Below are 14,981 nucleotides of genomic sequence, written 5' to 3'. Positions count from 1 at the left end.
CACATATTCATGTTTATCATCTGAACACTAAGGCCAGCTAAGGATTTCACATAATAGTAATTCCATCATAAAAGAAACTGGGGCAAGGAGTGTGGTGTGTGTGAGTGCGGGGCAGGGTGGGGGGATAAAAAGAACTCTACATGATATCATTATCAGTCTTGGGAACAATAATTGACATGCAGACTATGCTTGTGATGACAAAGGATAGATTGGTATAAAAATGCATGGGAGCAACTGATGGGTAAAAAAAAATAGGAATCACATCTGTTGTTTAGAGGATTAAAGCCATTTATGTGAATTTTTAACATTTCCCTCTTGGGTGCAGTACACTAAGAAAACCGTTTTTTGCTTACCGGAGGGTCCTGATCCTCAGCTTGAACTGTTGTGATAATGGTGCCCTTGATTGCATCAGGAGCAACCATGCCCCTGTACAGAGGTTTGCTAAATACTGGGGAGTAATCATTCATATCCTGCAAGACATAATTAAGAGTTTACTGCTGAAGCTGAAATGAGATTATGGACACATTTACAATAGTTCTATCAAACCAGGCCCCATTCAGTCTCTTCCCATTAGACAAGCAATTTGCCACTGTCAGGCCATATGGATTCTCAGTTTCGATAGTATCCATACACAAGAGGAAGATGCCAGATGTTTACTTAACATGTAAGTTTTCCAGGGACTGTACAAATTCTCATAGAAGTTGCTTCTCAAACAGCATCACAGATTATAGCTTTTATTAGTTAGATAAACCGGACGAGCCCCTCTAGTCCTGAAATTTATAAGTCACATAACATCAGTACGGGTATGGCCTAGTCTCACTGTAAACTACGAGTGGTTAGCTATTGCAATTTTCATACCAAAACACATGAGAACAATGGGAAGTTTTGGCATTAAAATGTAAAGATACGTTCCCTGTATGGTCACACTTTTGACAGTTACTGATAATGGCACCATTCTAGAAATTGACAAAAGTTCTATGTCAGCCCTGGGGCTTTGTATTTCTTGTTTGGTACAGCATGTTTCTTAGACTGCTTCAGAATGTAACAGTATGTAGGTGTGGTTCAGATTCAAATGCAACAGCGGAAAAGCTGCCACTACAAAAAGGAACTATTACGTGCATGCATGCCCATTAGGGATGTCAGAGAATTCCACCACGGATCTCGGTGAGGCCGAATGCCAGTGCATTCGGCCCCCCAAAATCCGTGGCAGACGAAGCCCCCGCCCCCCCCCACAAAAGGTGTGCATTTTTCTGCCGTTTTCGCCTACGTAAATATTTACAGCAGGGAAAACAAGGAACGCAAATAGCGCCCACTACGCTATTTGCGTTCCCCTTTTTTTCGCCATAATAGCTTACGTAAATATTTACGTAGGCTAAAACGGCGAAAAAAGGGAACGCAAATGGAGGCCACCATAGCCGCTGCCATTTGCATACACTGTTTTTTTTTTTTTTTAGCTTGCTGTGATAGGCTACGTAAATACTTATGTAGCCTATCACGGCCTCCGCAGGGACACAAATGGCATCCCTGCGTTAGCCGTGATAGGCTACATAATTATTTACGTAGCCTATCACGGCTATGATGAGGAAGCGAATGGCGGCTGCAGGGCAGCCGCCATTCGCAAGTCAGCGCGGACGGCAGCAGGTAAGTGCTACATTTCGCGCACCTTTCGTGGGGTGGGGGCTTCGTTCCACCACCGATTTCGGGGGGCTGAATGCACTGGCATTCAGCCTCACCGAGATCCATGGTGGAATTCTCTGACATCCCTAATTTTATGGAAGTGAAACAAACTTACAAAAGGTGTAATTTGGTATGGCTTAGCCCAAGGAAATACGACTAGAAGGAAGTGAAGATAACAGATAGCAAAAAATTGTTTGGACTGGGGTTATTGTTTGAACTTAGGCCACTTCACCCATTATATTCTTCTACAAGGATAGAATCTCAGGATATAAAATACACGCTTACTGTAATGCATGAAGCACAGTGCTAGTATTTTTGACTTCACTAACTGGGCCAACAATGCACTCTAAATAAATGCATGTTTCTTTTTTTTTCAAGGCAAATATTCAACACACATAGAGAAAAAAAATATTTCAGAGGGAACATCATACTCAGGCCTGTCAAACATTGCTATGTCCCGTCCCGTTATTGTGTGTCTATTGTTTCTTGATAATAGATGACAAGTTCAGAATGCCTAAACATTTGTGTTCATCTTCTACATGTCCTTATGTCCTTAGTGTTGGGAAATCAGAGACTATAAATAGAAATGCCAAAAAGAGAAATGATATGGAACATCCTCTGATAAGAATGATACAGAACACCCTCTTTTATGGGAAATGACTAGAAGGCCCTGCTTATATTTCTAAGGGAAACAGATCAGTAGGAAAAACAACAACAAAAAAGCACAAATACAAAGTCACTTTGAAAGCTGAAAGGCGAAGAGTTTTTATTCTAAAACCACCTTTTTGAACTGAGACAATCCTCATATAAGAATTTGGCTCAGGAAAAGTTGTACAATTCACAACATCAAGTGTTCTTCCGTAGGCACCAAACAAGTTTCATTTATTTTAGATTTATTGATTTCATTTCTATACCGCCCAATAGCTGAAGCTCTCTGGGTGGTTCACAAAAATTTAATTTTAATTTTTTAGTTTTTAGTTCTTCCCACCCTGAGACTTTGGAATGGTAACTGACTGTAAATTCTTAAAGCTCTATATCATAGATAAATTACATTAAAAACATATTTAATCTGAAATTCTAAACAGATTAAACACTAAATCTCATTGAAATCAATGGGATTCCTATTTTGTATCTACACAACAATCTCTAGTGTATCTACATTGTGGATACTTTCACATATACAATATCTGTAATAAACGAGGGGGGGCCTTCCTCTCTCTGTGGCTGTTAGTGTTATCTTCAAATCTCTGCTGAATAATGTGTTAACTCTGAGGTTGGTCATATCAGCTGAAAGGAGTTGGCTTTTGTGATTAGAGTTTCAGAAGATTATGGGAATTATTCCAGCCAGTAGCGTGGTAATTGGAGGGTGGCATTCCCTCTCCCTTTTTATTAGCTGTGTAGTATGTTAGCATTAGCCTACTGTCTTTTCTAAGCATTTTGTAAAGCTTGCAAGCAATATATTGTTACCCGCCATTTCCCAGTTTGCTGAATGGCGAGAAGTTTCAGTTGAAGCCCTCCTCAAGTTTGTTTTGGATAAGACAGCACTGGAGGCTTATAAGGTTGGATCCAGACTTAATCATACTTGAAGAAGACCTTGAAATCCATGGACCTAAATTGGTCATGACTAATTTAAGCCACATTGATTTCAATAGGTCTACTTCAAGTATGATTAAATCTAGATTGAGCCCAGAATGTTTTTGTAAAATTTGCTTTATTAAAAATATACAAGCAGGGCATAGGTGGAGGCTCCTGCACAGGGCAGCAGACCTACTATCCTATATGAGATACGCATAACAAGAGTGTTGTTCTGTACTCCCAAAGCATTTTAGTCAGCTCTTGGGTTGATGTCTCTCTCTCACACCATCTCTTCCAAGACTTGTCAACTCCTGTTTCTCCCTGTCTCTCTCCCTGTCATACACACACACACACACACACACATTTCCCAGGGCAGGACTCTGTAGTGAGCATGGAACAAGCCATTTGTTAGGACTCAATAGTAAGTCAAAACCAAAGGACAAAGCAGGAGGCAGGATTGAGAAGCAAACCAGAAATCAGGACAATTGAAGGACTAACAAAAGGATACAGAAATACACCAGAGCTCAAGAAGACTCGTGGCTTGAGCAAGGCCCTCTCCTAGTTACTCTCACCTAGAAAGATCCAATAGTGAGCTGGGTGGGTGGGTTCAGTCCAGAGCCTGAGGATACCAAACTGTTTAGGCAGATGCTGCAGCATGCAGGCTCACAACACAGGGTATCCACACACAAACCCAAAGGCTCCCACTTTAAGCCATGGCAGCTCCTGACTTCTGCCCAGTCTCCTTTAGATGCCTCTTTCTCCAACCTCTGTTGACTATTTCATTCAAATACACTCAAGAAAGACCTCCAGCTATTAGGAAACTATCTCCTAATACTTGCCTTCCATTACACAAGATATTAACTAACCATTCGGGACTATTAACCAACAATCTCCTTAAACTTAACAAAGGGATGCTAATACCATTGAACTATTGTGTGGCTTCCACTCCAAGCCTACCTCATGCTTACACTGAAGCATGGGCTAGGAGCACAGAACTTGGATTCACATCCAAGTTATGTACCGTTAGGATTCAGCCTTCAATGTGGAAATTCACTAATTTATTTTCCAGTTGTGCAAATGTATCTCAAAGGACTCATGCCCCACCCCACCCACCCCATGTTCCCTTTTCGTTCCCCTTACTTCACTGTTGGGGTATTTGGTGCAATGTCTCCTACCAAGTCTTCTTAACTGGTACTGATTCTAGTGTATATATTTTGTGTTTTCTAGACTGCAACATCAGCATGTAAGAGCCTCAGTCACAACTTAATTGCACAAAGGGACTCCATGTAGTTAAAGGGAAATATTGGTGTGGGGGCAGACTTTCTGGCCATGACCTTGGTGTTACATATTGTGCCAACCCACCACCTCCCAACATCCATGAACATGGGCGGTGTGTATGGGCATCTCTACACCAGCCTAAAATCCTGCATTTAAAATGGGAGTTCCTGCTTCCATTTTAAATGCAGAATCACAATTACTCCCCTTTTCACATTCTTCCTTCCCCCCTCCCCCCTCCCCCCCCCTGTATCTGAGTCTTCCATTCTCTTTCATTCTTGCTCCTCTTCCTGCTGCTGCTTTTCCTCTTTCCATGGAGGAAACTGAAGTGAAGCACAATGGGGTAATTTGATAGCTCATTATCTGAGATCTATTTAAAAATGGAACAAAGGGCATTTAGTGCAGGAGACGCCCTGGAGGGTCACAGCGTCATATAAAGAGCCTGCAAACTTCTGTGATGGAGCAGCAGGATAAAAGCTCCATGTGAAGAAAGCCTATGTGCAAGTGGCTACTCATGCGTGGACCACTTACATATGTAAGCATCCCTTTGAAGCTGTTCAGGCTCATCACAGTCCCAGCTCTTTAATCACATGGAACTCCTTCACACCATTTACACATGAAGGAAGCTAAGGATTAAGTTATTTAAATATTCAGCAATATCACATGGCTTTGCCCTTCTAAACTGTGCTACTTCATACTGCTGGTGGGGCACTGCATTTTTAAAGGAGTCCTTACATCATAAAAGCATCATGTAGAAAACTAACACATTAGGGTGAGGGTGTGGGACAGCATTTAAAAATTAAATCCTCCACCTCTAGTCTTAAGTGGTAAAGTTTTAAAAAAACTCGACCGCTCAGTTTGCTTTTGTGAAACTTTGCTCTTAATTTCTTTGCACTTTTTACTGTTTTACTGTTTGTAAAAAGTTATTGCAATGACCTTTAGAGAATTTCATGAAGGTTTGAATATGATAGTAATTTGGCTAAAGGGAAAGGACACACAGTGCTTGTGAATGTACACATGAACAATCAAAATTAGGCAAAATAACAGTTTTTAAAATGCAGGTGTTTTTTTTTTCCAGAATAAAGGGTTATAGGTATTCAGCCTGTTTTTTTTTTTAATTATTTTTAAGGAAGGCTTTGTTATCCTAAAAGAAAGAGAGAGAGAGAGAGAGAGAGAGAATCTTTGCTTTGGACAGTGTATGTGAGATAGATGAATCAAATGCATTTCAAACCATTCTAAAAATCTTGATGAGACCTAGTAATATAGCTACAAGAGCTCAAGTGGAAGTCACTCATCACCCACAATGGCACAGAAAAGGATGCTTTACTGTTGTAGAACATCATCTGCCATAGCTGGGAATGGAGGCCCTGAAATGGTGACAAATACATGTTGCAACAAATGATGAGTGGATGAAAATCCACTTATAATGCAAATCAAACGTCTACAAATATAAATAAGCAAAATTATGAAGATTGCCTTCACTGTATTCCGTTCTTTTTCACCACTTCTGTAGCGCATTCAACTGAACAATGAAATACTTATTGTATTGCCACTATATTTACAAAAAGATTGATGAAAATATTTTCATGTGAGTTCTAACTATGTACCCCAACTGATCTTACTTACTTACTTACTTACTTACTTATTTATTTATTTATTTATTTATTTATTTATTTCCTATACTGCCCAATAGCCGAAGCTCTCTTTCCACTCTTTCCATTACTTTCTTCATCTTAAATGGATACTTAACACTACAGCTTTGTTTTATGTGTTAGTCACATATATACAATGGAGGAGAAGTGTTATTAAATATTTGTTTAAGATAAAGAAAATAGTGTATATGGCAATCAGTTTGATGCAGTATCCTAAACATACAGTTTCCAGTGGGGTAGCCATATTGGTTTGTTGCAGTGAAAACAACAAGATGTCTTATGGCACTTGCTGAATAACAAATGTATAGTCTGGCACAATATATTTGTTGGTCTTTGGGGTGTCATAAGGCTGTCTGTAATTTTTACTAAACATACAGGATTTTTTTTCAAACTATAATTTGTATAATGATTTCAAATTACAAATGTATCACAAAATGACATCACATCACAAGTCCCTTGGATGATTTCATCCAGTGGATCTCTGTGTGTGTGTGTATGTTAAATAGCACAGGAAACAATATTGTAGCACTCCACACAGGGTAGTTCCCATGGGGTGGAGCAATGGCCTCCAAGTACCACCTTCAATCATCTCCATGTCAGGTAGAAGGAGAAAGATAGCAGTGTGGTGCTTCCTCCGTCCCAATCCCGACAGATAGCCCAACAGAATACAATGGCGGATAGTATTAAAAGCTGCTAAGACACCCAGGAGAACCACATTTCCCAAGTTTTTGTCCCAGACTCAGTCCATAAACTGCAATGTCCAGGCTTTCAGTCCCAAAAACCTTCAGTCACAAACCTGAGCCCCAACACAGAGTGAAAAAAGGCTTCTTCTAAAAGTTGTCAGGCTTGGCTTTTTGGCACCCTCTGGCCAATCGTCACAGATCACTGTTTACAATGAAGCTCTTTATTGCAATAGATCAGGTTACACAGAGCAGCTTCCCAGAGTTTTGTAGCAGAGCTCACTGCATTTATAATCCCCAATAAATCAAATAGCCTTTGCAAAAGCTATTGGCACTTGCTTTGGTCAAGGGACAGTCCCAAGGCTAGAATTCATAGGAAGCCATAATCCCAGCAATAATTGCAAGTCAGAGTCTCAATGTTACAAAAGTCATGGCAGACAAGAGTTTAAGATTCATGATAAATCCAGACAAGGAAGTATTCCAAGCACTAAAGACATTGCTCTCAACAAAGGGTCTTCAGCATATACACCAGGCTATATTGTATGGGGAGGGGCTGCTAAGGCCCCCCTTCTGATGATCTATCTTGACAGGGAAATCTGACCTGTAAGCAGGCACTACCTTGAAGAGGGGGTTTATGTTTGTCTTTATTCACTTGACATCTTAACCTAGTTGACAGGTTAAAATGTCCGCTTCCTGTTCCCATAGAAGATTTCATTTCTGAGGTTGTAAATCAGAGGTGTGATTCAAGGCCATTTCTTGCAGTTGGGCTGATAGACAGCAATATCCTCCTTCAGCCTGCTATCAGATGGGATGCCATGCAGAGCTGAGCTCCCTCCCAGGCCCTGAGCTTGCCATGATTGTACTGGATTCTAAATCATCATAGTCTGCTTCTGAATCTGGTTCCAAAGTTATAGGGCCCGCAGTGGCACTTGGGCTATGCCCAACATCAGTGTCTGGAGGTACTCTGTCACCAGGTCCTCAATTTACTCATCCCAAAATACTAAACTGGTCTATATTTCCCTAGATTTGCAAGATTTAAAAAGAGTTTGTTTTGTTATTTATTTTAATAGAGGCTTCACTAGTTTCTTAAATAGATCTGAAACCATCCTTCTCATATGTTGACATGGTCATAAACCACCTCTTCCATTTACCCAGCTAAATATATGTCACCTTTGGTTATATGGGGCCACGGTGGCTTAGTGGTTAAGACGCTGAACTGCAGATGGGAAGGTCGGCAGGACAGCAGTTCGAGACCCGAGTGCCACGTGATGAAGTGAGCTCCCATCTTCAGTCCCAGCTTCTGCCAACCTAGCAGTTCGAAAGCAAGAAATTGCAAGTAGATAAATGGGTACTGCTTCGGCGGGAAAGGTAACAGCGTTCCATGCACCTCGGTGTTCAGTCATGCCGGCCACATGACCACGGATGCGTCTTCGGACAGTGAGCACCACACCCTAGAGTCGGACACAACTGGTTGGGGACATCTTTACCTTTTTTTGGTTATATACATATATAATCCGTTGCTATATGTAATATGGAGAAGAAGAAAAAAACAAGGTCAAGTGCACATGCAGTAGGCTGAACCTTCCCAGTAATCTATTCTGCATCCTCAGTGTGGATCCAAGCTGGAACAGATGCTAACAATGTTATCTCCAAGATGCCTTGGAAATAAGTCACAGCCAGTGCTTAACTTCTAGAAAAAGGGGGTGCTGGGTCTCAAGTTTGTCTGAAAATAGCACCCTCTGATATGGAAGCTTCTTCCCTAATCTCTGATTTATGGGGATTCTCCCAACTTTTGGGTGGGAAATCTACTCTATGTCTTTTCAAGGGCACAGCTAGAATACTGTGTACAGTTCTGGTCATCACACCTAAAAAAGGGTATTGTAGAGCTGGAAAAACTGCAGGAAAGGGCAACTAAAATCACCATGGGGCTGGAACTAGGGTTGTGCAAACTCACCCAAGTCCACCCCGCGACCCGCTCACTGGATCCCCACCCACTTCTGGGCCTGGCTTGCACTGGGACATGAACCAGCTGGTGGCTCTCAGGGGGAGCCTGGCGACCACTGTCATTGCTGCCACCATGAACAACTGCATTCCTCTCTGTCGAGCACTGGCAGAGAGGGGGGTAGCTGCTCTCCATGATGGCGGCGAGGGCAGGATGGGAACTGAGCGGGATCTTGGCTTCCATCCTGCCACTGCAGTCCCTGAGAGCAACACTCAGGAAAGGAGCAGGGGCCGCTGTGCTTGGAATGCACCAAGTTGGGCAAGAGCAGGGGGTTGCGGACTGGCATCTGGGGGGCTGAACTGGTGGTAAGCAGCCGAGCTCAAGCCTTCAAACAGACGCTCATGACATTCCTAGCTGAAATATCTCCCCTATGAGGGAAGGTTACAACAGGTGGGATTGTTTAGCTTGGAAAAAAGGAGGGTAAGGGAATATGTGATAGAGGTGTACAAAATTATGCATGGTGTGGCGAATGTGGACAGGGAGACATTTTTCTCCCTCTCTCAAAATACTAGAACCCGGGGTCATCCCATGAAGCTGATTGGTGGGAGATTCAGGACACATAAAAGGAAGGGCTTCTTTACACAGCGCATAGTTAAACTATGGAATTTGCTACCACAGGATGTAGTGATGGCCACCAATTTGGATGGCTTTAAAAGGGGGTTAGACAAATTCCTGGAGGAGAAGACTATAAATGGCTACTAGTCCTGATGGCTGTGTGCTACCTCCAGTACCAGAAGCAGTGAGCCAATGTGCACCAGTTGCTGGGGAGCATGGGCGGGAGGGTGCTGTTGCACTCATGTCCTGCTTATGGGTTCCTGGTCGACAACTAGTTGGCCACTGTGTGAACAGAATGCTGGACTAGATGAACCCTTGGTCTGATCCAGCATAGCTCTCCTTATGCATATCTGGTCTTTCCACATATGCTCCAAGGTTAAGCCTTGGATTTCAGAACAGTTGGGTAATCCTTGGTGAGCTTGCGTACAGTGGGCAACAGAAGGGCCCACCCTGTTGAACCTGATTACATTGGAGACCAAGTTTCAATAGGCCTGTCACAATCTCTCCTTTCTGGCATTGCATGGTGAAATGGGGGTAATAAACACCTTTGACGATATCAGCCTATGGAGGAGTCACTCACATGGACTCCACCCCATATCTAGTTGGACCTCTCTCATTTCGTGTGCCACTTATGCTTCAGCTGTCACCCTTGCTGTATCATCAACTTCTGGAACAGAAGTGGTACATAACCAGCACCCACCCAATACATCTATCATTCTGCTAGCAACTTTGCTTTAGTAGGCGCTCTCTCCATATGGTTTTTTTTTTTTTTGAATTAAACTAAGATGAATATCAAAAGTGCTAAAACTGCAGTGATCTCCTTCACTGATTAGGGTGACTATCCACTCCAGAACCCTGGATCTATGCCTGTCACAAAGGTTCTAAAGGTCCCACAGGGTTACTCCTTCCCAAACATTAAGCAGATGAATGCTATGTCATAATACAAAGTGAAATATTTCTGTGCAAAATCATTTATTGTTACTTGTATATCACCTCAAATATACTCCCTTGTCCTTATTACTTAAAATTCAGTGTGAGGCATTTCTGCTTTTTGATGATGATGAAGATGATGATGATTTGTTGCTCCCCCCACCCCTTGTTTCAGGAAGAATCTGAAAGCAGTTGACAGGCATGCTTTTCTTATCAGATACTTCATGCGTAAGTATATGTGAAGGAGTGCCGTATTGGACAAATGTCCCTGAATTCTTGAATGTACGTTATGCACTCGTCCCCTTGCTAGCCTGGGAATGATGCCAGAATGAAAATAAAGACTGATATACAAGATTTCCTGAAACCATCTCTTTTGTGAGTCCAGCTGTCATCTTGGCTCTAGCAAGATATGCCAACAGTCTTCCGTCATGGGCTAAAATGACAAATAAAGTTCATAATATTTAAGGGAGTGTATCCGATAAGGCTCCTTCATGGATCACTGCCTTGTTGTGGCGAAGGGGCTTGCGTAACTCAGTGAAGCCATAAGCTATGCCGTGCGGGGCCACCCAAGACGGACAGGTCATGGCGAGAGTTCTGACAAAATGTGGTCCACTGGAGAAGGAAATGGCAACTCACTCCAGTATTCCTGCCAAGAAAACCCCATGGAACGTATCACAAGGCTAAAAGATATGACGCCGGAAGAGGAGCCCCTCAGGTTGGAAGGTGTCCAATATGCTAGGGATGTACGAAAGTCACTTACCGTTTCGCGGATCTACTTCGTGGTGGTGGGGGGAGGCACTCCGTCCCTCCACCAGGAATCCTCGATGGGGGGGGAGGCGCTCCGTCCCTCCCCCCAGAGTCCTGCCCGGCCGGCTCTGCTCCGCGGGGATTCCGCGGAGCCACCGGCCAGCTCCACCGCAGCCGGACATTGGGCTGCTGGGCAGCAGAGATGCAAATGGCGGCGGCCGTAGCCACCGCCTTTTGCGTCCCTGTACTTAACCATGATAGGCTACGTAAATATTTATGTAGCCTATCACAACAAAGTAAAAAAAACCGCGTACACAAATGGCGGCGCCTATGGTGGCTGCCATTTGCGTTCACTATTTTTTGCCGTTCTAGCATATTTAAACATTTACATAGATAAGTAAACCCAAGAGCCCCATAACTTCACAACATCATCTGGAAGACATTTATTTATGCTTTCTTGCTGATTTGTTGAGTGGGTGGAGGAGAACAACAAGAGTGTGTGTTCCTTAGACTGCTGAGGAAAGACACATTGTTTTTAATCCAGTGTCTTCATTCAAAACTTCCTTTTCTTTTGTTCAGAAGAGTTCTAGACAGGTAAGTTAAGAACAGTCCCATTGTTATTTTTACTCTGAGAACCTATATTTGATGAAGAAAATATGGCTTAAGAATTCCCAACTAGTATTGTAAAAAGTCACCTCTCAACCCAGTAGTATAGCGAATTAGTTCTCCAATCCTGGGGTGGTTTTCCCCTCAAGAAAGTGAGTACTTTTTAATGAGGCTCTTCCAATGGCCCTCAAGATGTCTGGATATGTTTCTTAGAAATTTTTCAGTTCACACCTATAGTATCACATTTTCATTGACAGTGATACTTCCACTCCAAGAAGAGTGATCAAGACGGCTTAAAATATTCCAAACAACAATAAAAACAATAATACAAGAAAGACACAGTAACAATCTTACCATTCATTTACCGGGGGGCAGGGGGATACACAACCACCACATCCATTGCCCTTCTGTTTCGCTACAGGTAGGGTGGGAAGTGGAGACAGCTTTTTCTTCTTCCCTCCCATTGTAGTCAATGGAAGGAAATGGACTATGCCAGAACTGGCATAGACTTCCTCTGTTTCTGTGGGAATTTCAGGGAAATGATAGGGCTTTGGACATGGCATTTTCATGCCTTCCATGACACATCCTGTTTCCTGTCTGCTGTACTGGTGGGACATTCACCAATTCCAGAAGCCCTTAAACCAGCTTCCAGATGAGGTTAGGATTGCTTCTTAAGGCTGCAATTGTATACACACTTGCCTGGGCATAACTTACCTTGGGACTTACTTCTGAGTAGACATGCACAGAATTACACTGTAAAATCATAACAATACAACAAAATAACTAAGCCAAAAGAGAGCAGAATCAGCACCATAATTTAAAAAAGCATGGAGACTGAAAGTGAAAGCATGAAGACTGACACATATGGTGATTCCATAATTTAATGTATTTACATAATTTACAACTGTTGATATATGTTGTCCAGGGGCTATTACATGCTGGCCCTAAGGACACCGTGGATCCCTCTGAGGTCTGCTATAATGCGTTTGCTAGGCACTTCCAGGGGCCTGTTTCCACGAGTGATTTACTCTGAACTGGTTGCATATGGAGTTCATTAGGGATACATGACATCATAGTAGGGATGGGGGAGAATTTCTCCCCAAAACTTCGGGGGGCTGAGTGCCAACGCATTTGGTCCCCCGAAATCAGCGGTGAAATTCTCCACCCCCCGCCCCCCCCCCGGGATGGGACTTACCTTTCACGAATGTCCCTCCCGGTGGCGGGTCCCAGCGGCGGTTCGGCGGGTTTTTGTCAGGGGCGGGGGCGGCAGCCGGTCTTTCGACCGGCTGGCGCTGCCGCCATTACAACTGATTGTGTTGCCCTTATGTTCGCCGTAGTCTACGTAAATCTTTACGTAGACTACAGGGACCAAATAAGGAACGCGAATGGCGGCTCCCTATGGGGGCCGCCATTAGCGTACGCGCTTTTTTTTTTCTTTCAAAGTCACCTGTGATAGGCTACGTGACGATTAATGTAGCCTATCATGGCTGACTTTGCAAATCTAGCCGTGATAGGCTACGTTCATCATTACGTAGCCTATCACAGGGGCGCGTTTTTTTTTTCTACTTTTCTTGTAATGGTGGCGGCGGCAGCCGGTCGAAAGACCGGCTGCTGCCCCCGCCCCTGCCGAAGACCTGCCGAACTGCCGTCGGGACCCGCCGCCGGGAGCGACATTCGTGAAAGGTAAGTCCCATCCCGGAGGGGGGCGGGGGGCGGAGAATTTCTCCCCGAACAACCTTCGGAGGACCGAATGCGTTGGCACTCGGCCCCCCGAAGTTTCAGGGAGAAATTCTCCCCCATCCCTACAAGTGAAGTAAAAACAAAACAAAACCCCGTGATAGGCTACGTAACGATTAACGTAGCCTATCACGGCTAGATTTCCAAAGTTAGCCGTGATAGGCTACGTAAATCGTCACGTAGCCTATCACGGGTGACTTTGAAGAAAAAAAAAAGCGCGAACGCAAATGGTGGCCCCCATGGGGTGTCGCCATTTGCATTCCTTATTTGGAAATAAGGAAATCACGTAGCCTATCACGGGGGCATGTTTGTTTGTTTTTTACTTTTTTTTCGTGGCCGGGTAGATGGGGCGCTTCTACCCAGCCTGAATTTCGCCGGCGAGGGATGGGGCGCCTCCCCCCCAGCCTGAATTTTGTCCGGGCGAGGTGGGGCGCCTCCCCCCCCGCATGAACTTCGGGGGGAGAACCGAAGTGCCTCCCCCCCACCGCGAAGCAAGCTTCGAGGACAGGTAAGGGACTTTCGCCCATCCCTACATCATAGCCATACAACAGCCACCCTGGAGCTTATCGTGGAAAAACTGGATTTCCTGGGACTGCTTAAAGTCCAGTTCTTTTCCTCAAGTTGGGTTCTCCCTGGTGTAGTTGCTGTGTGCCTGAATCCTGCATTGACCTTGGGTATGCTATAGGGGTGGACGAAAGTCACTTACCTTTTCTCGCAGCTTGTTCGCGGTGGGGGGGAGCGCTTCGCTGCTCCCCCCGTGAAGTTCAGGCCGGGGGGGGAGGCTTCCCGCCTCGCCCGGCCAAAATTCAGGGCGGGGAGGAGGCGCCTCGCCCGGCTGCGAACGCGAAAGTAAAAAAAAAAAAAAGCCCCCTGATAGGCTACGTGATGATTCACGTAGCCTATCACAGCTAGATCTGCAAAGTCAGCCGTGATAGGCTACGTCAATCGTCACGTAGCCTATCACGGGTGACTTAAAAAAAAAAAGTGCGTACGCGAATGGCGGCCCCCATAGGGAGCCGCCATTCGCGTTCCTTATTTGGTCGCTGTAGTCTACGTAAATGTTTATGTAGACTACGGCGAAAATAAGGGCAACGCAAATAGCGTTGCCCTTATTTTCGCCGTAGTCTCCGTAAACATTTACGTAGACTACAGCGACCAAATAAGGAACGGGAATGGCGGCTCCCTATGGGGGCTGCCATTATCCGTACACACTTTTTTTTTTTTTTTTTAAGTCACCCATGATAGGCTACGTGATGATTCACGTAGCCTATCACGGCTGACTTTGCAAATCTAGCCATGATAGGCTACGTGAATCGTCACGTAGCCTATCAGGGGACTTTTTTTTTTTTTTCCTTTTATTGCAATGGTGGCGGCGGCAGCCGGTCGAAAGACCGGCTGCCGCTCCCGCCCCGCTCGAACACCCGACGAACCGCCAGCCGGACCCGCCGCCGGGAGGGACATTCAGGGAAGGTAAGTCCCGTCCCGGGGGGGGGGGGCGGGGGGGCAGAGGATTTCTCCCCGAAACTTGTTCGGGGCGCCAAACAC

At 44.4% G+C, this 14,981-nt stretch overlaps 1 protein-coding gene across 3 annotated transcripts in view; it reads right to left on the bottom strand.

Moving 5' to 3' along the window:
• PCDH15 (protocadherin related 15) overlaps positions 1 to 14,981 on the bottom strand; it is a 1,185,684-nt gene that overhangs the window by 166,475 nt on the left and 1,004,228 nt on the right. For all 3 annotated transcript variants that reach the window (XM_084845696.1, XM_084845694.1, XM_084845693.1), the window contains one exon: positions 354 to 470. In XM_084845696.1, the coding sequence (XP_084701822.1) occupies positions 354 to 470 (117 nt within the window). The remainder of the gene's footprint in view (positions 1 to 353; positions 471 to 14,981) is intronic.

The sequence above is a fragment of the Heloderma suspectum genome, chromosome 3, assembly GCF_057233095.1.
Source record: "Heloderma suspectum isolate Gila_16-S chromosome 3, 16-S_ref, whole genome shotgun sequence".
In the NCBI taxonomy this organism is placed as follows: Eukaryota; Metazoa; Chordata; class Lepidosauria; order Squamata; family Helodermatidae; genus Heloderma; species Heloderma suspectum.
The sequence above is the reverse complement of the archived record's forward strand: the minus strand, read 5'-3'. Positions and strand labels throughout refer to the sequence as shown.